Raw genomic sequence first — 23,155 nt, 5'->3', positions numbered from 1 at the left:
ATGTAAAATAAATAAATAAATAAAATAAAATAAAAATCAGAATTCAAATTTGTATTAAATTCCTTGCATTTTAATTACATTCACATTTTAACAAATATGTTTTTCCCGTTTGTGTACTTGTGTATTTAAATGGCTTTTGGATGTTATTTGAACATTGTAGGGTGTGTAGTGTATTTGCCATGCTTTGTACATCCCCCAGCTAAAGTATATTTGCTTATTGCACAGGCAATATCCGTAGTGTATCTGGTATTTAAAAGCGTAGCAAAAATGTCTACGGCCATTTTTGGTTTATTTTGCTCAACTGTTGTAAACATAATTTAGTCGTTGTTTTATGGCTCACTGCAACAAAGCTCATGTCAACTCATTGTTTACATACGGAGAACAACTGCGTGGTTTCGAGGTTCGTCACATGGCTGGGTCACCTGATCAAGGAAGTGCGTGACGCCAAATGTAGTTCGGGTTTGTGGATCATATCGAAATAGATTGCTGCAAGCTGACTACTTACTACTTAAGTGAATTCCCCAGCTGATAGAAAATCTTTGCAAATGTTGGGAACACAGATCGTTTCTCACAATATAGGTTCATGATTAACAAAGATAGACACAAGTCCAGATCAAAGTTTGTCTGCGAACTAGTCAACTAGCTAAGCTAACGACAACTCAATGTTAGCTTGACAACTGGAGATGTTACACAAGTTGTTACAAATATTTGGTGCATTGTATACGACATTGCGGATTGTTTCCGCTGCTTCCCTTGTGATCACAGTAAACGCAAACGCACCACTGAGGAAACTGAATCATTTCTGGAAGAGCACCGGGTTCTGGTAGGTACGGATTTTACACGTATTTAACGATGCATGTAGTTTTACATATGATTGACAAGTTATCATTCAGTTAAACATTGTTATAAACAAATATTACTATTGTCATATAAACCGGTTACTTCAATTGATAATGATATTTACTGGTTATATTGTGTCTTCAATATAATTTATAAAACAGCATCTATACGCAACTTTAAAAGTTACCTATATGAAAATTGTTTGAAGTAAATTATCTGAAGTGTCACAAGTAATTTTCTCAGCAATAATTTGTTAGGACCTGCTTTGTAGTAAGACCTGATATGGCGCTCACTACTGTGCATTGGGGATATTATTTACATACATTCGGCGCACTCTCTTGTGTCTGATGCAAGCATGTATCCGTTAGGTCAGCCCTCTGTAATTCTGGGCTGTTTGTCATTTTTCTCCATAGCCCTCCTCTTCCTCACACCCAGGCAGACCAGTATGACCTGAGCAGAGACCAGCAACTCAATATGGCATATGTGGGCTCCATTCCCCACAGAGGAATTGAACAGGTCCGCATCCACTGGCTGCTGGAGCTTGTCACGGCCCAGTAAGTACGGGGGTATTCTGAAATAGTATTCTTCTCGTCCGGAGTTCGACTCTGGAACTGGATTTGGCATTTTCGTCCCCGATTTTAGAAGAGTGGATTTAACTTGCGTTCGAGGCATCCGCACATTACCGCGTGCACTCACGGACCAACTGAATGACTGGAGATCCGGTCCTTCCACATCATTTTCCATATCTTGTTGCAGGCAAAAGTCACGCCGTTGAACCTTTTCTGTTGGCATTTACTGTACATTTCTATTTTAGATGGCTTCATTGTGGCTAATGAATTACGATCAAGACTGCAAGAAAACACGTGCATGTGAAGGATTAAGTTATCTAATTCGTATCGCTGGTTTTTAAGTTTTAGTTTTTATTTGGGGATTCAAGTCTTTGATCTAACACCTGTCAGTAACTTCCCTAATTGCTCTATGTCCTGGCTCAATCAGATTAACCTCTTGTAGTTGTGTCTGTAGCAGTGTCAGTGTACCTAGTTAACTGACTTCACTAGAGAGTGTCTGAAAGGAGTGTATGTAGTTTAAGATCAGCCTAATAACTCTAGTGCCCATCACCTCTACCCTCAGGTTTTAGAGATGAAGATTTGAGGACCATGTCTCATTTAATACCTGTCCCAAAGCTTTTCTGTATTCAGTGTTAGTAAAGACATGTAATGCTTACTGATGCAAAAAATAAATATCTGTATGTTCCTGAAGTACATAACCTTTTCCACTGATACATAAATATTTTCAGATTGCATGTGCAATATGTAATATTTTGAATATATACTGCATTATTAATATTCAGCTGTTAATGGTTACAGTACACACATTTTGATGTCTTGTAGTGTTTTTTTTTTGTTTTACTTATTTCTGTGGTGATTGCCTGGGTAGTGCCTTCCTTTGATGTGAATAAAGACAAATAAAAGCCTCAAGTTTTTATGAACAAAGTTCTTATTAACCTCTAGTTGCCATTAAATAATTATAAGGAAAGACAGATGAATGGATGAGATATAGTACATCAGTTGCCTAAGTTAACATCTATAATCCATGCAAATAAAGCAATATCATTTAAGATAAATTTGACAAAATAAATTTACTGCAGTGAGACAGCTTGGTCTTTGGCTAGATCAGCTTTTAGTTTTATGTTGATATTGGTTAGTGATTCCTTGGTTAGTCGTTCCTTTTTTGATTAAATTTTATTATATTGTCACAACGACCACCGTCAGATTTGGAGTGCTTCAGAGGTTATCTGGGCCTCAGCTCACAACTTAATCAGTTACTGACTGAGTAATGTGTATCTTTTATGTTTAATGAATGATTCTGTTGTTGGATGTTTTGCAGAGTTGTAAATGGAGTACCCCATTACAGCTTCTCCAAACTGGACCAATTAATAGATCTGCTATGGAAGAATGGACTTAGACCAGGTAAATTCGATATGAACACAAGCTGTATGCTTGTCTCACAGTTTCATTCTAATGTGATATGTTTGCCTCTGTGCTGTGATCCTGTTTGGCAGGGTAATTATTTGCTCATTTTGCTCACGCTGTATGTTTCAGGTTTTGAGCTAATGGGCAGTGTGTCCAACTACTTCACCAACTTTGAAGACAAACAACAGGTGGCAGAGTGGAGAAACTTTGTGTATCTTACTGCAAAGAGATATATTGGTGAGCTTGCGATGGTACAGGGAGACAGGAGGAAGGAATTTGGAAGGATACAGGAGTCTCTTTTATATTGCACATTGCATACCATGGATAATTTGAATTGTTCATCTGAACCTTTATTTGGTACTTCACCTCAAAGCATGATTCTCTCCTTCTAACACAGTATTCAATGTTTATTGTAGAGAGGTATGGCCTAGGTTATGTCTCTCAGTGGAACTTTGAAACATGGAATGAACCAAACAATCATGACTTCGACAACGTCACTATGACAGTTCAAGGTAAAGCCTGAAATAAATGTGAAATGACACTGTCAACTTACTGACACCTTAAGGTAGTTTTATTGTTTTCTGCACTGCACTAAGAACATAAAAACCTTGTTGGGCTATATACTACAGTAATAGTGATAAGTGTGTGACTGGCTGGTTTTATGTGATGTTTTTATTTTCCAAAGTGTATTTATCATATGTTGATGAAATTCAGAAAGCCAAAAAACGATTTGTAAATGCAAGGTCAGACAATTTTGTTTTTCTCAATTAAGTTTAATTTATCTTATTTTGGAAATCAAATTAATGTTTGTTTTGTTTTTGAAAGTCACCATTTCTGGATGGTACTTAGAATGGTTTGGACAGAAAGTTACATCATACTATTTAGACAGATGTGAGATGATTAAAATTTCTGCCATTTGAAAAAAGTTTCTAGAAGAATGATTGTAGCCTCCAAAGGTAATCTGGTTAAAAACAGGACAAACACATAATTCAAGAATGTCAGACTCTTATTCCAGACTGTTGTTTGCCAGCTTTCCTCTTGTAAGATCCCATTTGTACGATTAAGTCCCAGTCACTGGGGAGGAAATGAACAGATGAATGAATGAATGTATGATTATTGTCAGCTGTGGTTTAAAGCCTGCCATCCCTCTCCCCAGGCTTTCTGAATTATTACGATGCCTGCTCTGAGGGCCTGCGAGAGGCCAGCCCCATCCTGCGTTTCGGGGGGCCGGGAGACTCCTGCCATTCCCCTCCTCACTCTCCCTACTGCTGGGCCATGCTGCAGCACTGTCACAACGGCACCAACTTCTTCACCGGGGCTACAGGCGTGCGGCTGGACTATATCGCTTTGCACAAGAAGGTGGCAGTTCAGTGTATTTATAATATAAACAGAATACAGACATGCGCTTTAAATATGTATTTACATATCTTTTGTTACATGTTATCTATGTTATCCATGTATATTGCTGGATATTAACAGAGGTTAAGTACCTTTCCCATGGGTTCGACAGGCCATGATTCTTGTGGAGCTACAGACCAGTGCGACAGTACTTCTTTTTCAGGGTGGAGGGGGGTCCCTTCCAATCATGCAGCAGGAAATTGAAACGGTGAAAGAGATCCAGGAGCGGTTCCCTCTGTTCCGATCTCTGCCTGTATACAATGATGAGGCCGACCCGTTGGTGGGCTGGTCTAAACCCCAGACATGGAGGGCAGATGTGACATATGCAGCCATGGTGGTGAAGGTAGGGAAGTGAAGTGGCCTGTTCAGTGCTTTTCTATGAAAATGTGGCAGTGGAGTTTAACTCACACATATCTTTTCTTTTATCATATATATCTAATTATTGAGCATGAGCTCCATGGAAAGTGTAATGTTGGACATACGAAGTGCTTATTGATAAATGATTGGTGTGTCCAAACAAATGTTTTCCAAGGGTTTCTCATAGTGCATTGTGGAACATTTTATTAAATACCAAGTAGCACTAACCACACACACAAAAACAATCATTCATGAACTACTTTCATATGGATATTCATATCACATGAAAACATTTCACAAGATGATATGGAGGTCACAAGGGAGCAAAATGGATTGTTTAATCCATTCCAACCTGTGTCCTCCTGTAGGTGATCTCTCAGCACCAGAGCCAGCTCATGGCCGGTCCAAGCAGCACCATCAACTACACTCTGCTGAGCAACGACAATGCTTTCCTGAGCTATCACCCACACCCGTTCACCCAGCGCACTCTGACTGCCCGCTTCCAGATCAACAACACACAGCCGCCTCACGTCCAGCTCCTGAGGAAGCCTGTTCTGACTGCGTTTGGCTTGCTGGCTCTGCTAGGTGAACTCGCCAGCACCCTTCCTGTACATGACTGGCTCCACCAGCACCGTGTCTAAAACTGGGGTGGTAGTGTAGCACAGTGGTAAGGAGCAGGGCGTGTAACCAAAAGGTTGCTAGTTTGATTCCCTGCTGGTGACTGCTACTGTGCCCCTGGGCAAAGTACTCTTAACCCAGGATTACCTCTGTAAACATCCAGCCTTATAAATGGGCAACATGTAAAAATTGTAACATGTAAGTCGCTCTGGAGAAGAGTGTCTGCTAAATGAAGATAATGTAATGCAGTTGGTCTAAAGCTGCAAAGAAGAAGCTGCTTCAAAACAACACCAATTACTAGTCAGTGGAAGGTTCCGGAGGCCACAATGTGTGCTAAATGGAAGAATATGTTTTTTTGTGTGTTGCCAACAGGAGAAACACAGGTATTTTCACATGTTTCAGTGGAGAGGAACTCTACAGACGACACTGTGGGGGTGCTGGCCAGTACCCATGAGCCAGCCATTCCTGGGACTGCAGACAGCTGGCAGTCCACTGTACTCATCTATAGCAGCATGGACAACCAGACCTCACCTTCTGTCAACCACGTCAGCATCCAGCTCAATGGCTTCTCTGATCACAAGGGTGAGTGTTTGAGAAAACCCCTTGAAGATTATTAAATGCTTTGTGTTTTTTGTAGTATTTTAAGAGTCATATAAGGGTTATTGGGTATCAAAAAGATTTACAGAAACACTGTGAATAACAACACTGTAATTTGTTCTGTATCAATATATAATTGATAGGGTTGTAGTGTGACAGTAGAATGACAGCAGAATGCTTTGATGAATAGGTCAGCAAGATGTCCCTCCTTGGGCTCTGAAGGACATGCCCTCATTGAGAAGAGTGAAGGCCTAAATGTTCAGCTTCATGACTTTCAAAACCTTTTGCAGGCCTTATGTATGTAATGTATAATCTGGACAACAATGCCACCAACCCCTACCAGCTGTGGAGGAGCCTTGGCAGCCCAAACTTCCCCACAGCAGAACAGTTCAGACAGCTGAGGAGTCATGAGGTACAGCGTCACCAGTGTCACAGGCGTCACCGGTGTCACTGGTCTGTGAGCCACTGGTGTCCACTGTAGGTCCAAGAGTCTTACGTCTTAGTTCCAGTGCTGAGTATATAAGTGGTGCCATTTATTATATGGGAATCTGCCTGACATTTTGCATGAGTAAATTAGTTGCTTTTTGCAAGGCTTCCAGAAAACCCTCAAGAATATAGCTCTCCAGGACCAGGAGTGGACACCATTGCTTTTGACAGGCATTCAGACCACCTTATCTGTAACAAGATAAAATTGCACCTGTTTGTTGAGTTTATGCTATTGTGTTTATTCATTTTAAGCCTGTAAAAGACCCAATTATAATGTCATTTCATCTAAAGATTACAAAATGGAATCCCACTAAGGAGTAAGTCAAAAAAGCATTACATACAAGGTTGTAATTTCAATATGGTGCCTTACCTAAGGGTGACTAATGACTCTTTCTCCCCTTCCCTCACCCGCACACACTCGTGTACACACACAGGACCCCCGAGTGAGTGGACCCCTGCCCTTCCCTTCCGAGGGCAGACTGATCCTGAAGGCAGAACTTCCTATCCCCTCCATCCTCCTTATCCATGTGTGTGCCCAATCAAGAGCTAAGCCCGACCAGGTCAGTGCAGGGAGCTTGTGCAGTGGCACAATAAGACTGTGGTTCTAAAATGGTCCAAAGAGGCCCTGCATCAGAACATGTGTTGAAATTATGCAGTTGTAGTATCTCTTATTGACAGTTCAGATGTGATTGCTTCTGGAGTCCATGGTCTTGGCTACATCTTCAAATGTGGTCATAAGTTGTGCAAGAAAGATTTATCTATTTCTTTTTAAAAGAAATTAATGCAGATGTACTAGGACATAAAACATGTCCATGGAAATGGGAATTTTTTAGTGACTAGCCAGTACTCATACAAGTATAGACTAGCAAACTAAGGTGGAATATATAATTATTATTGCAATCATAAAAACATCATTGTTATCATCATTATTATCCTGTTATTATTATCCACACCATATTAAGTATGTGTCATTTTTGGCACAGATAATACCACACAAAGACAAAGCATTTTGGAGTCAACCCATAATTTACACTGTCTCATTTTTATTATTATTATTATTACATTTTTACATTATTTGATTCTTCCCTCCCCAGGTAAATGGCCTGAGTTTTATTTCTCTCACCAAAGGACAAGTTTTGGTTGTGTGGCAAGATCACTGCATCAATTCCAGGTTTATATATACTAAAATCACACTCTTGTTTAAATCTGCTTCTAAAAAAAATAACCTGAACTGGCACACTTTGTTACACACTGAACCCTGTTTCTATGTCTCTTTCTATTCGTAGGTGTATAATAACATATGAAGTAGAATTTTCCAGTGATCAGAATAGGTTCCGAAGAGTTAATGCTCAGGACACCATTTTTACGTCATATGTGTTTGCCCCAGGTGAGAAAGTGATTTCAGTTCAAACCAAAAGTGAAATGTTCCTGTGCTTCTTTGAAATGTTGGTAATAGTCTCAGACTGTATATTGCTGATTTGTTTGTGTTCCCCTTTTGTTACAGAGAACCTGGATGTTTGTGGTTTCTACAGAGTTCGTGCTGTGGATTATTGGGGAAGACCTGGAAAGTATTCTCAGATTAGTAAATACTCTGAGTGCTGATAAACTATTGTACATCATTTCCTGTAGTCCTGTCAAAGGAACACATTCTGTAAATGTACATATATATTTACACATATAATGGTATGCTCTTGATTAATTCACCCCAAGGGACACTGGTTAGCCAGAATTTAATACTTAATCTTGCAAGGAGCATGTGCTTTGTGTGTGTGTGTGTGTGTGCATGTGCGTGTGCGTGTGCGTGCGTGCGCGCGTGCTTGTATGTACAGAGAAGTTGTCCTTCTGAGTGTAATTGTTAAATAATTTATTTTTTTAGGAGAATAAACCTAACTACCATTGATAAAGTATTCAAATCTCTTCTTTCTTTTTTATTTATCCTTGTATTTCAAAATGCTTTTATTAAAACATCCAAGTAGGTGCAAGAATTCTAGATTGCAGATTAATACAAAATAGATTTTAGAAGGCATAGACATTTTCTTGATTTATTGCAGTTGTTCCATGACTCTGATAATGAATTTTCCTGTGAGATGGAATATGGATTCCACCCCATTAGTATGGAGTGGAATGGAAAATATAAAACAGAAACTAAGAATATAGTCTGCAAAACACGGACACATCTGCAAAAACCTTAACCTTAACACCACCACCACCACACTTCCACTTTCAAATTAAACTTAAGACACTTGCAGGTGAGAAAAATACTAAAATCTTGGAATATTTTAAACTAATGAGGAATAGACTATGCTGAACTCGCACATTTACGTTTTTCAAACTTAAGCCCCTTTCAAACATGCACTGAAAGCCAGAACTTACCTAGCCATTACCCAGAGGAGTTGTATGTGAGAATGCAAATGTCCGAATCAGTCGGACTTGACATGAGATGGACTTCACTCTGCCACCCTCTAGTACCAAGTCCGTCTAATGTCGGATTGAGCCCATATGTGTGAATAGAGCAGGTCATTTTCTGGAGAATTCACGGCGAACGATTGGGCTTGTTGATGACGTTTATATCATGAGACTGGCGCAAAACCGGAAGAATACAAACATCTGCCTTGTACTTTTCTAATATTCCTATCCACTCTTTTGTTGATATTGCGGATACGTCCAAATACATGTTATTTTGAATCCAACGATCGCTAAAGAGATAGTTAGCTATAGCTATACTGCCAAAACTTGTCTCTTACGATGATTAATAACGTTGGTTATTGGTTTATTATGTGGTTAGTAGCTAGCTAAGCTGTAGCTAATAGTGATAGGTATAGTGAGATAGGTGAACTGGTGACCTAACATTACATAGCGAACAACAAAAAAAGACCTTCCTGTTACAATAAATGTATAATTAATAGTGGTGTAACGTACCGTACGGATCCCCCCGACGGTTCGGCACTCATATGAACAGCGGATTAATTGCAATGTTTAACCATAATAGTGTGAAATACAGTTTTACTGCCGCTGTTACTTTTATAAGTAATAATTCCCTAAATCTCGATGCAGAGTTGCATTGAAAAGATACAAGCCCCATTTTGTTTTTTATAAATTTATAAATAAAATATTAATATTTTATTCTAAGATTTCATTTAAACATTGGACATCTTGAATGTTGTTTTCATTTAAGACCACGGGCAAAAGTCCTTGCTTTAAGTGTTCTTTAAGTAATAAATGGAAAGTTATATTTGTCTCCCTTTTTTTGCTGATCAGAAAAATGATCCGATCCGCGTATCACGGTTTCATTAATGGTCGCATACTGGGTACTACACTGAAAAATAGCAGGCAGTATACAGTATATACTTGTGTAGTATGCAGTACACAGTATGCAGTAGGCGGTTTCGAATACAGCCACTGTGATTTCTGCAACGTAGGCCTACTTTTTGTGTCATGTCCTGTCTCTTGCATGCTCTACCCAGGCGCCACCCCTCGCGTTTGACGTGGACGTTTGACATCTGTTGCGTGCTACATGTGTGAAAGGGCAACTCCGGACAATGTCCGGACCTGATTCTGCGGACATTGTTCAGAGTTCATATGTGAAAACGGCTTAATACTTCTCAACTTGTCAGACTCAGACACCCCTCTTTGATTTTTTTTAAACACCAAAATCTGCGATAGAGAAATTGCGCAAAATACTGTACACTTGGCCAGCTCCTAAGTGAGTAACAGTTCTATTTTGGACAATAAATGCATTTTAAAACCTAATTAGATGCAGATTCCTATGTGTATTATGTCATTTTATGGGCGCGTGGATGCGGGTCTAACCAGGGGCGTTTCTAGCTATTGAAAAGACCAGGGGCTAAGTCAAGTTTGCCAGGGGCTTGTCTTTTTTTTTTTTTTTTTGAAGGGAGATCGGCATCGGTAGGTTGGGGAGGTTATATCTACCTTTATACTAAATAAATATTATCACACCTTCGGACGCTGCAAGTCAAGTTCCGCTCTGTTACTCAATCTGTTGTTTTGCTAGACCACCTTTTTCAGGGTGAAAGTATTCGGGGCTATATCCCCGAATGATCGGACCTAACAACACCACTGGGTTTGACTGTACTTTCCTCCATCAGGATCACTGTTCATTAATGAGTATTTGCTTGTGTTCTTAGGAGGGTCATATTGAATGCCACATGCATAACAATTGTCTTGGCAAAAACAAATCCAACCAATTGGCTTATCACCGTCAAGTAAACAGGTGTGTACGACTATACAAATACAGGTATATATTATATAACAGATTATTTTATTTATGACTTAGGAGGATAGCTGCACCAACTGCATTTCTCTGTTATTTTATTTTTACCCTTGCTCTCTGTAATACAGTGCATTACCTCTGTGTGTGTGTGTGAACAGGATAATTGTAACAGATTATAGATGTATTTGGATGACACCTTGTAGCGAAGGGCGAGAGCAGTCACCCCGCCCGGCCTTGAACCCGGGTCTACGGGGTACCAAACATGCGACTTTGACCGCGACGCCAAAGACCCAGGCTCGTTGGTATGGCAGTCAGAGCCCATACTCAACCGTAGTGACGGAACTCCGTCACACTGCCTTCCCCTTCGGGAAGCGCGCCCATGCGCTTCACACCCCATGGCGTCCCTCACGCATTCTCTTGCCGTATTTCTCCCATCCCAGGGTGCCCCATTCACCAGTGCTTCACCCATCTCTGGGGTTCCAATGCGGTGTGTGGAGGAAGGCAGCTGCTCGGGGAAGGAGGTGGTCAGAGGAAGCGCGCGCCCTGACTACGTCCCTTTTCTGAGGTTTCGCGCGAACTTTAAGGAAGGTTCATCGTAGGAGTGGAGGGGGGGAGGAAGGGATATTGGTAGTTTGTTTTATTAGTATATGTAATGTTTGTTTTATTGTTATTTTGTTGTGGTTGTCATTTTGAATATAATGTTACCTTTTTTGTTTGGTTAAACTGTTATTCAAATGTAATTCATTCAGTTTCTGAATGTAGACTCCCCAGGACTCCCCTGTTCAGGGGGTGTTCGAGTCTATATATAGTCAGCAAGATAGACAGAATGGAGAGTGAGCTGGTGTCTGTGCAGGCCGGCATGCTGCAGCTGGGTGCAGCTGGTTAATTTGAGTTAATTTTGTTTAAGTTATTATTAACTTGTTTTTTTGTTCTTCTATTGGAATTTCGTTTTGGTTTTTGTGTCTGCACTCTCTCTATGAGGAACATCGGTGGATACCATTTTTGCCTTAAATAATAAATAAAAAATCTTTCCCTGGGAATCCTGAGGCCTGCGTGATCACTGCTGAGCTGGTGTGGCCACTTAGTGTCATCCTGGAGACTCAGGTTGTTGCCTAGGTCTCACACACCTGTTGAGATTATTTCCCTTTACAATTATTTTATTACTTTTATTATTGCCTTTTACTATTATTATATTTATAAGTAGACAATCACCTACACCTAGAGGTCAGTTATTTGAAACAGGTATTAGACTAGGCCACCATCTAGGATTTTACTCTCGAAGGCTGATGGAGGTAAGCATTCTTCCAAATATCATGCTAGTATCTAAGTGACATTTCAGTAATGTACATTCAGTTGAATATCCTGACAAAGAGAAACATCACATCACAAAGTTTGTTTAAAAAATGTATATTGTCACCACCATGCACAGGTTAACCATGAAATACAATAGCACATTGTTTGAGAATTAATTGTAGGTGTAATATACTGACAAAACCCGCTCTATGCATCTCTAAAGATTCCCTATCATTCTGTTCTGGATGCCTCTTCTCATGCCCGCATGCTAAAGGGATCCTTCTGACTCTCTGTTTAAAATTTAGCAAGCACCTGAGACAGAGAGAGAGAGACAGATTAGGTTTATGGAGATAGGAAACAATAACTTTATGCCACTTTATCTTGTTAAATTGAAATATAGATTCTAATGATTTTCTCAACTGTATTTCAAAATGTGTACAGCACAGTACAGTACTAAAATTAAATTGGCAGATATGTAATGTAATTGTTAGAGCACATCTGTTGAGGTACCATTTGCTAAGTGAATGAGTGTTGCTGCTCACTGTGATCACAGATGTAGTTACTGTGTGGAAGGTGCACACTCACCGGACTGCAGCACGGGCTGGAACTGGCCGGCCATGCAGATCTCCTCCTGCTTCTGGCGGACGATGCGCTGGATGGCGGGGGGCAGGCCGCGGGGGTTGCGGGAAAAGATCAGGGCGTAGCCGTCGTCGCAGCTGCCATCCTCCTTCAGGGTGCGGCAGGCATAGGTGATGGCGTAGTTGTCATAGTCGGTGTCAATGACCCAGTAGTTGTCACCTGAGGGGAAGGAAAAATATGAATATTACAGTGCTGTGTATCTGAGCATGAGCATACCAGATTTTGTGGAATCCTATTTCATAAAAGAAATTCTTTACTTACTTCACCCAAGTTAATGCACCAAACTAAAACTATTAAGGATGGTTCATCATGCTTAAAAACATCTTTACTAACAGGGAGGTCCTTGTTTTCAATAAAAAGCGTACAACCGTATGTGTTGATAAAATTAAAGCAGCCTCTAAAACACTGGAGGTCATGAACCCCCAACACTACGAACACTTTCTCAGAGCATTCATCCATCTTAATATAGCAGATCTCTCTAATGGATGTGATCCCATATACTTAAATTTCCTCATAATTATCTGATTGCATGTACAAACACAGTAAATGCACTGCAACAAATGTTATTATAATGCTTACTGGGTTATTATGTGAATACACAAAGCTATTATGACCTACTAATAATGCTTCCTGTTAGAGCAGCACTGTCAGAAACTGGCACTGACAGTCAATCTAGATAAGTTAGGAAATACAGCATTCTGCTTTATTCTAAATAACACAGTAGTGAAGTGAGTGTAAGTGTAATATTTGAAAAAAAATTGAAAACTGACCTCCACTGGACAGGTAGCTAGCCAGGCCCTGGTAGTTCATGAACATCTTGCCAGGGGTGCTGGGGTCAGGCACACTGTACTGGGCGGCCATGTCAGCACACACAACCCAGAACCTGCAGACACAAAACAGATCCTCAGATGTCAGCTCCACATCAAAGGATTACAGATGTAGTTAGCTAATTCAATCACATTTGTTGCTACGATGTTTCATTATCAAAACTTTACAAATGTAGGGGATCCACCCTATTAGGTAGGTTTCAGGGTTTTCCTGCAAATACTGTACTCTGCTGATTCTTAAGGTACGTCCACAAAGGGGGATATGTCCTTGGTCACAATTTTGGTAATAAAAATAGTGTATAGTGTAACTGTATAATAATGATCTGGTAATAGTGCAGTAAAGAAGGGATTAAAAATTTTAGAATAATGACCAGGAGGAGCCTCCTGATGCAAATACTCAAAACTTCCCATGCAAAGACTTTTCTTGCCTTTCAGAGAACTGTTTAATTCTAGCAAAAATGATTGCAGAATTCAAAAAGCAAAGTATTTGACCCAGATTTGATCATTTCTTGTGTGGCTGTATAAAATTATGTCTGAAATCTGTGTGTTCTTTCCCTCAACAGTGCTGCCCAGCTGTGGCCAGTGACTCACCCGAAAAGGGTGACGCGACCCTTGGAGGAGGCTGTCATGGTGCCATCGTCACCAACAGTGTACTCAGCAGAGATGTTGTCCTGGAGGAACAGGCCCTCAGGATCCTTCTTCTGCAGGGCATACCATTTCCCAGCATACTGCAATGCAATAGGATTAATAGAGACATTTACTATATGTTCTTTCCCTTTTTTGTGTCAACCTGTAGAGATTCACCATGGATAATAATATAATATATTTGTACCCACCAGAGATTTAGGGCAGCTTTTCAGGTTAAGTACTCCACTCAGGGGTACAACAGCTGTGTCCTACCCAGGATGGGTAGGGCATTGTTCTCAAACAACAAAACTGTTTCTCTATAAAGCCACCCCACATGAAAGTCCTGCTCAGTTTTTATAGTCGAGGCACACCTTTACTATGTGGCTCAATAATGAAATACCAAACGTAAATCTGTTAGGACAATCTGAATGATGACTCACCCTCTTGGGGTCGAAGTCCTGCTTGACTGTGAAGCTGTCCACCACACATGACGCAGACCAGCACTGCTGAAAGCAGGAGAGGAGGACCACCAGCAGGGCAAAGATGTAGTATTCCATTTGGAGCTAGAAAGAGGGAGGATCTGGTTAGCATTCTTTTTAGCATCTGCTGTATGTCAGTGAAGGCAGCTGACAGTGGGTCTTCATACATACTTTTATGTACATGCTTTCATTCTCAGAAATAAACTCTGGATGCCGGTGAATGATTTGATATTAGGAACTTGTGCAGATGTGAATTTCAAAGACAGCTGCAAAAAACAATTAACTTTCAAAACCTGCACTAAAAGTGTATTTTATCAAACAGAAAAGGCTATAAGGTGTGTTTTCCATAGATGATGACAACTTTAAAAGAGTAGCCTGTGCCACAACAAACACTGTACATCTTGGAAAGCATCATAAACTATGACTCCATAGCCTTTGCATTTGGTGTTATACCTCCTACTCAGATTTGCCAGGCCTTACCTGTTTGTTGATCAGGAGTATGGGCAGTAACAAGTAGACTGGACTCAGCAGTGTAGTATCACTCTCTAGAGTCTTCCACTGTGTTCTGGTAGCTTTCAAGGGGCCATATATACCTAAGGCACAGACAGGCTTATTGATTATTTTCACCTCTTGTAACTAAATAAAGCACTTAAATCTACAACTAATCCAGTTACAGAAATCCCAGCTGTAATCTGGTTTCTCTGCTCAACTGTCCCATGTTAGTTTTGAAAAAAAACCTTTATGTAACTCTAAAGAGCTCTTCCTGAAAAGGTATACTGTATGTTTTATAATTATCATTGTTAATACCAGTTATTTTTGACCCTGCCTGGTTTTGCTGGTAGTGTGGTTACTCAGCATGTGGATCATTTAGATGTGTGTGGTGTGCTAATGTGCTCAGTGCTCGTAACAGGGCATGGCAATAATATATGGACAGCTGTTTAGTGTAGTGCAAAATATAAACATGAGGATGCAACATTGCCATGAGAAATAAGTGCATGGAGCTATGGCAGGTTATGCATATATTATGTGCACATTTGTATGTAAATGTGCACATAATATATGCATGTATGCGATTTATATTTATGTATGTAAGACTGCCTTATAACTATACATTATATATATACAGGTAGATACATAGGTAGATAGATAAACAGATATCCAGTTATACAATATTTAGCTTATAATATTATATTATACTATTTTTGTAAAGAGAAATACACACAAAAATATAACACAAACCGACATAAACAATGAAATACACAAAATATTGCCAGTTATATTATTCATCATTAATATTTCATTTTATGTGACTTTATTATTGGTTACTTTGGTTATAAAGGTCATAAAGACCAAGACTGTACCTAAATTAAAGTGTTATCATGATAGTAAACCTGAAAAAACAAAGTTTAATGAAACCTATCAGCTGGTCCTGTATGTGGGTGTATATGTATTTTATAGGAGGATAATGGACTGAACAAATGATCAATAACTCAGGCAAACATCTTGCTGCATATCAGAGAATATGTTGTATGATGATTTTCAAACTAAAAATATATATTTTGGAAAAATTACAATTTACAATTGTTTTGTATTTACAGTAGTTATTTTCAGAAGCATTATTACAGTGGGGTCTTTTTTATTGTGGGACGGAGCACTATATTTAACACACAGGTGTTCAAATACAACCTTGTTTGAACTGCTCAGGACACTTGCTCAGCTCTAATCCCAGAAAAAGATGTGTCAAAAGAGACCATCTGACTGGAAGTAGGAGATAGGAGAAAGGGGCGATGACACACTATAACAGATAATATGATTGGCTGAGACAGGAGGCAGTGTCATGGTGCCACACTTCATCTGTCCACTCTCTGCAGGCCTCTGGGCTCAGGGATGGTGACGGTGCACTTATACCCATGTAGTCCATCTGTCTTGAAGCCTTTTCTGCATGTGCTCTCACACACAATACCCAGATACTGTGATGTCATTGTCAACAAAGGACATTGCCACGCCAGAGGTGGCAAATAAATCTTTTTTATAAAATGTAAATCACAGAATGATCAAGCATGTAGAAATACATAAACATTAAAATGATTTGTAGTAATAATGATGATGATCATAATAATAATTATAATAACATAAAAGAACAACAATAATAGTTGTAATTGTTATATAGAGAGGAATGTATATTGCATGAGTGCAGTGCAAAAATTAATAATATAATAATAAAAAAATGGAAGAACACAATACACATATAAAAAATCATTTTATATTATATAATTATTAATAATAATTATATATGGTAATAAATAAGTATAAAACTAATAATAATAACACTAAATACTGCCGTGAAATATCAATTTTCAGATAATCCTCCAGAAAATATATTTAAATACAGCACAGAAAATCCAATATACCCTTTTTTAGTGGCATACAGTACTAGTCAAGAGTTTGGACACACCTTTATTTCTTTATTTTTAGTATTTTCCACATTTTAGAAAAATAGTAAAGACATCAAAGCTATGAAATAACACAAATGAAATTATGCAGTGACCAAAAAGTGTTAAACAAATGAAAACTATCTCATATTTTAGAGTCTTCAAAGTAGCCAAAAAATATTGTTTTTAAAATTAAAATGTTTTTGGAAAGATATTCATACATAGGCATCAATTTCATGGTTTATATTTGTCTAAGAAACAAATGTTGAGCAATTAAGCATAAGTGTTTAGATCAAAATGTCTTTGAATGCATTATCCAATTATTGTAGTCAGATGTGTCAAAACTTTTGATTGGTTCTGTATGTTACCAAACCCTGTTACCAAGCTTGGTTAAAAAAGATCCTTAACCCAATGTATCCTGAAAGATACTTATGTGAAAAATATTTATGTAAAAGATATTTATGGGCACCGATAGCATTTTTGACTCGGCTCTCTGGGGATTTGCCTTTACAGGCTTGGTATGCCTGGCTTTGGCCAAGGTGGCACGCTGCATAATTTTATCCCTCTGTGCGTACAACAGACAGGAGGAGTACACATGGCCTGATGTGTCTTAGGACAGTGTGCTACTCTGACTGCTGAAGAGGTGACCCAAGGTTAAATGAGGAAGGCTTAGCTATGGCAGAGTGTTGGCTCCATGTAAGTGAGCAAAACCTTTTGCTAAATTTAAAGTGGAAAATAAATTCGGCAGAAAAAGAAAATAAATTCACCTTTTTAGAGGAAATGCATCCATTTCAAAGGGAAATATCCTCTATTTCAAAATACAGCACCAATGCATCCTATTTTCAAGTTTCTGCCAAACATGTAAATTTTAATATATGCAAGTGGCTTATATTTTACTCCTAAATCTCAATTTCTCAATTTTCCTAAATCCCAGAAAGAAGGTGCAAATGAATTTAAATCCCCTGCTGAATAAATGAATTAAAAGACTGAACAAAACTCACAATCTAATTTTCAGTAAGACTGGAACTTGTTATGATGGCTGTAATATCTGCATAAGGTGGTTCATACTGGGTTACTTTTAAAAGTACTTCATATTGTCCACTGATTTTATTCAGCACTTTCAGCAATCAAGAATGAGAGCAGACAGGTTATTCAAAGCTCATTTAGATGGAAGGTGTAACTAAAATCTTTCCTAGTATCTCTTTACTCATCAGTGTAAGTCACCAGTGTACATACAGGTACAATCTCCTTGCTGATACTAGTGGGAATGGGAAATCATTTGTATGTATCATCAACCTCATTGCAAAACCACTGCAGTCCTATGATGAATTTTAGTAAAGGATGCAGTTTTTTACTTTTGTGAGGCTTTGACTGTTACATCTGAATTTAGCCCACTGAAAACTTAAAACTTAAAATTTAGTCCTTCTGAACACTATGGAGCACTGGAGACACTGAAAACTACATACTAAAAAATGTTGGTTGTATTGTCTATAGTATGATGGCAAAAGGACCACACTGCTTCAGGGGAGTGTAGATCTCTGCATGTGCGGGGCTTTGCTGTTATGCAGTCTCACTATTCTCACCAGCTGAGTGTCATATGTGTGTCTGTCCTCCACTGTCTTAGTAACTACAGTTGGTAGCTTCCTGGTTGACCACTTCATTCCCTTTGGTACACAGTGGGATTAATCAAAGGCCATGCAAAACTGTTAATCTTTACACCACTAATGTTGGGCTCACTGTTTTTGAGCAGTGAGCAAGAAGGAGCGCTCCCTCTACTGTACAGCTGGTATGTATATTTCCACAAACTGAACAAGAACCAGGCCCTGCAAACTTTGTCCAAGCCTTGACTGATCATGCCCTCTCAGAGTTAGAGGAGCTTGGGGTGTGATGCAGAGACATTATATTATATTATTAACCTTTATTTATTCAGGTGAATCCCACTGAGACAAAGATCTTATTTTCAAGAGAGACCTGATGTACATAAAATAAAAATAAAAACAAAATAAAAACATTCATGGACAAATAATCTCAAAATAATTTATAGTATGAATTAGTTAACAAATGACAATAGAAAAATGCAATATTGTGATAAAATGACACATAAAGGAAATTTAAAACACATGAAATGCCAAATTAAAAGCACCAGCCATTTATCAATTCAATTCAATTCAATTGTATATGTATAGCACTTTTTACAGCACAAGTTGTCACAAAGCAGCTTTTACTTTTTAGGCCTGTGAGCAAGCCTAAGGCAACAGTGGCAAGGGAAAACTCCCTAATTAACAGGAAGAAACCCTGAGCAGAACCCGGCTCAGAGGGGGAGCCCATCTGCTTCTGGCTGGCACTGGGCAGATAGAATTAGAGAGAGACTTAAAGTTGTACAATGTACTTTAAGACATTTGAGTTTGATAGACAGCAGTAATTAACAACAGAGTAATTATAAAATCTATCCTATAATCCGGTTCTTACCTTCTTTATCTAATGAAAATGAGGACATAAACCTCATCAAGTAAAACAATTTAAAAACAGTTTAAAAACAATCGCATTCTGTTTTGGGAAGGTTTAAAATCTTGCTTCTAAATTGTTGATAACTAATCTAATTGTTGATGAGACTATCCATTTTTAAAGTTCTCTGTAGCTTATTCCATGTGTATGGAGTGTAAAATCTAAATGCGATCTTTCCAAGTTCAGAATTCACTTTAGGTACATGGAGTGTGAGCCAATCATGTGCCCAAGTTTAGTAAGTCCTTACTGATCTGTCTAGAAGAGATGTAATATAATACGGTAATTTGCCAATAAGGGCTTTGTAAATAAATACATACCAGTGCCTATCACGTCTCTCTGAAAGAGAGGACCAACCAACCTTCTTATACAGAATGCAATGATGTGTGCCAAAAACATCACCAGTAATAAAACAGAGGGCAGAATAATAAACTGAATTCAGAGGTTTGAGGATAGAAGAAGCTGCATGCCTATAAATCACATCCTCATAATCTAAAACTGACGTGAATACTGCTTCAATAATCCTTTTTCTACAAAACAGAGGGAAGTTGCCTCTATTTCTATACAGGAACCCAATCTTTTGTCATAGTTTGGTCACAAGATTTTCCAGATGCATTTTCAAGATTTTCATCTGCATAAAGGTGGACATGACAGCCAGTTAAGGATGAGGTAATATCATTAATATAGATAGAAAATAAAATTGGACCCAATATGGAGCCTTGTGGCACACCTTTTTGTTATTGGCAAAAACTCAGATTGGACATTCCTCATTTTTACACATTGATGTCTCCCAGATAAATAATTCTGAAACCATCCACAAGTTTTAGAGTCAAAACCAATACTATGTAATCTTTGTAATAGATCGACTGTATCAAATGACTTCGACAGGTCAACGAAAAGAGCAGCACAGTGTTTTCTCCTGTCTATGCCAGACACAATATCGTTCACAACCAAAGTAGTAGCTGTGATGTTGCTATTCTCAGCCCTGAAGCCAGATTGGTACGTGTTTAGAATTGCATACCTAGAAAGAAATTCCTTTAATTGGTTATTTATCAATGATTCTAGAATTTTGGCCAGACAACTCAGTTCGGAGACAGGTCAATAATTGTTGACGTTACTTCTATCTTCTCCCTTATACAATGGAAAAACATGAGCAGATTTCCATACACTAGGAATTATACCAGAAAAAACAGAAAGGTTAAAAATATATGTTATTTGCTCTGTGATTAGCGGAGAGGACAGTCGATGAAAGAAACAATTCAATTTATCCTCTCCAGTTGATTTCCTGGGATCAATTGTTTGGAGTGCATCAGAAACTACACCAGAAGAAAAGGGATGTAGGGTAAACTGAGGAGGATGAAACTCACATTGCATATCGTTATCATTAATATGAATGAGCCCTTTATGCTCATTCTCAAAAAGGTGGCTAGCTGCAGCAAAATGTTTGTTGAAAACTGAGCAAATCTCCTTATTTTCAGATAGCAAACAGTCATGTGATTTAATATGCATAGGTAGGGAAGTAATATTTTTGTTTGTAGCAATATTCACTGCCTGTTTGTGTAAGAACTAGAAATTAAGCTTAAATAATAATCAGATTTAGATTTCCTCACACAGGATGTGCACATACTTCTAAGTTGCTTATAATTAAGCTAGTGAGATGGGTCCCTAGTATGTCTAGCCCAGGCTTTGTTCTTTGATTTAAAAATATGTGATAGTTCAGATGTAAACCACGGACTGGATCTATCTTTTACTCTAAACTTCTTGAGTGGTGCATGTTTATTGACATTGTTATTGACATTATTATTGACATGACATGCCAACAAAACACGCAGTTTAAACTAAATCTGACCTCAACATTGACTGATATAAGTGCAGTCTGGGCTCAGAGTAATCCAGTGTCAGTGCTCCCGCCCCATAGCTGTGGTGTTTTTGTTTTTCCCTGTCCATGTGCTTTTGTTTTCCTTGTGTTCTAGCCCTGCCCTGCTCCCCGCCTGGTTCTCCACCCACCTGATTGCTCTTCGCCTTCACCTGCCTGCCTGCACACCTGCTTCCCATCCCCTTGTCAGCCCTGCCCTATATCTGCCCTGCATGCCCCTGTCCTGTTGCTAGTTCGTAGCAGTGTTTTTCTGACTGTTTCGTCCCTGCCGGTTTTCCCGTCTGTTTGCCGTTTCCCGTTTTCGACCTGCCCGTTTTTCGACCTGATTGTTGCCTGCCACTCTGTATTGTTCGCCCAATCCCTCTGCCTGCCCGTTGTTTGACCCTGCCTGTTCCGGTTTACCCGTACCTGGATTTTCCCTCGGACTGCCTCTCTGGTTTTGACCCTGCTTGTGAACTGTTTTACGATATCATTAAACTGCCTGGAAACCGACGCACTTGTGGTCTGCGAGTCCCTGCCTGAGCCCTGACATCCAGTTGTGAGACAGAGAGCTTTCAGATTCCAGTACTCTGCATCCTGAACATGTTCACTCCAAACTGTCAAAATATTATCATTTAAATATTTAAAAGTGAAAATACTTTACTCAGTAGCATATTTAATGAATGAATATACACAAAGACTGTGATAGGGAAGCTTGGCCCTGGTGATGCTGTCAGGGCTCCGCCCCCCTAGCTGTGGTGTTTTTGTTTTTCCCTGTCCATGTGCTTTTTGTTTTTCCTTGTGTTCCAGCCCCGCCCCGCTCCCCGCCTGGTCCCCGCCCACCTGATTGCCCCATTACCTTCACCTGCCTGCCTGCCCACCTGCATCTCATCTCCTCATCAGCCCAGCCCTATTTCTACCCTGCTTGTTCCTGTCTTGTTTGCCAGTTCGTCTCAGCGTTTTCGTACCTGTTTCGTTCCCGCAGTTTTTTGGATTTCCGTATTCTCTGTGCCTGACTCTGCCTGCCCTTTGTCTTCATCTTCGTCTTCGTCTTCGTTTTCTGCCTGCCGTTTTGTCCCTTTGCCTGATCGTTTGCCTGCCTGGTTCCTGACCCTGCCTGCTTCTGTTGTTCGACCCTGTTTTTGTCCACGGACTGCCTTCTGCTTTTCGACCCTGCCTGCTTTTGTTTCGCAACTTTCCTGCCGTCATTTATAATCCCGCCTGCAACCTGAAGCTCTCTTGGTCTGCGACTGAGTCCCTGCCTGAGCCCTTACAGATGCCTCTGGTTTTTGTTTAATCCAAGTACTTGATTACATACATCAGTTATTAGCTGGCTAAATGAATGCAGGTGACCATGCGCTCAAGGCACATAGCATTTTATAGCTTAGAAAGATCAAGAAAATGTGTGGGTTTCTTGGTACTCTAGAAACAAGGCTGTCCACTGCTGACATTACCTTACAGCTGCTTGTTTCCATGTACAGGATTTCTAGGATTTAACAAAACATGGTTTACATGTTTCTGTTAATACATTAGGGTGTTTACTGGAAAACATTAGGGGGCAAAACAGTTTTGTGCCATCTAGACATTTTAAAAAGCTGCCCCCTAAATATAAGTCAGGATCCATTCCCACTTCTGCACACCTTTTCCTATAGGCATTGAAAATGAGTCTTTTGTAGTGTTACTCTATAAATTATTTCAACTATTGACGCCACCATGAACTCAAATGCGTTTCAATGTACCTTTTTTGTACAATTTAAGGATTCATTCATTGGACACAGGTCTTCAGGTGTTCTCACAGTGACTGGGTAGCAGAATGACTGTGGAGAAAATGCATGTGCTGAGATAATCAGCTAGTGGCTCGGCTAAACAGGGCTTAGGAGTGTTTTTTATAATGAGAGCATAAAGAGCTTGTGTGTGGAGTGAAGACAGATACGGATGAAACCATGAGAACGATCCAAACAGAGACAAATCTGTATCCATCAGACTTTTAGGTAGGATTGG

At 39.4% G+C, this 23,155-nt stretch overlaps 2 protein-coding genes across 3 annotated transcripts; one reads left to right on the top strand and one right to left on the bottom strand.

Annotated features, from left to right (window-relative positions):
• The first annotated feature begins 474 nt into the window (after positions 1–474).
• idua (alpha-L-iduronidase) lies at positions 475–8,006 on the top strand. Of its 2 annotated transcripts, none has more exons than XM_036527242.1 (14): positions 475–823; positions 1,254–1,394; positions 2,728–2,810; positions 2,943–3,050; positions 3,230–3,325; positions 3,970–4,172; positions 4,375–4,554; positions 4,937–5,153; positions 5,559–5,768; positions 6,074–6,195; positions 6,704–6,829; positions 7,364–7,440; positions 7,556–7,656; positions 7,774–8,006. In XM_036527242.1, exons 1-14 carry the CDS (start codon positions 684–686, stop codon positions 7,869–7,871), a joined length of 1,902 nt encoding a protein of 633 aa, XP_036383135.1. In that variant the 5' UTR covers positions 475–683; the 3' UTR covers positions 7,872–8,006. The 2 variants fall into 2 exon arrangements, with proteins under 2 accessions (XP_036383135.1, XP_036383134.1); XM_036527241.1 differs by having other exon boundaries at positions 4,324–4,554.
• A 4,346-nt stretch (positions 8,007–12,352) lies between these two features.
• LOC118776520 (purpurin-like) lies at positions 12,353–14,443 on the bottom strand. Its single transcript, XM_036526881.1, has 4 exons — positions 14,327–14,443; positions 13,851–13,987; positions 13,203–13,315; positions 12,353–12,591 (listed from the first exon to the last, which is right to left on the bottom strand). The coding sequence occupies exons 1-4, from the start codon at positions 14,441–14,443 to the stop codon at positions 12,353–12,355; spliced, it is 606 nt and encodes a 201-aa protein (XP_036382774.1).
• Between the last annotated feature and the right edge of the window lie 8,712 nt (positions 14,444–23,155).

The sequence above is a fragment of the Megalops cyprinoides genome, chromosome 4, assembly GCF_013368585.1.
Source record: "Megalops cyprinoides isolate fMegCyp1 chromosome 4, fMegCyp1.pri, whole genome shotgun sequence".
Taxonomy (NCBI): domain Eukaryota; kingdom Metazoa; phylum Chordata; class Actinopteri; order Elopiformes; family Megalopidae; genus Megalops; species Megalops cyprinoides.
The sequence above is the reverse complement of the archived record's forward strand: the minus strand, read 5'-3'. Positions and strand labels throughout refer to the sequence as shown.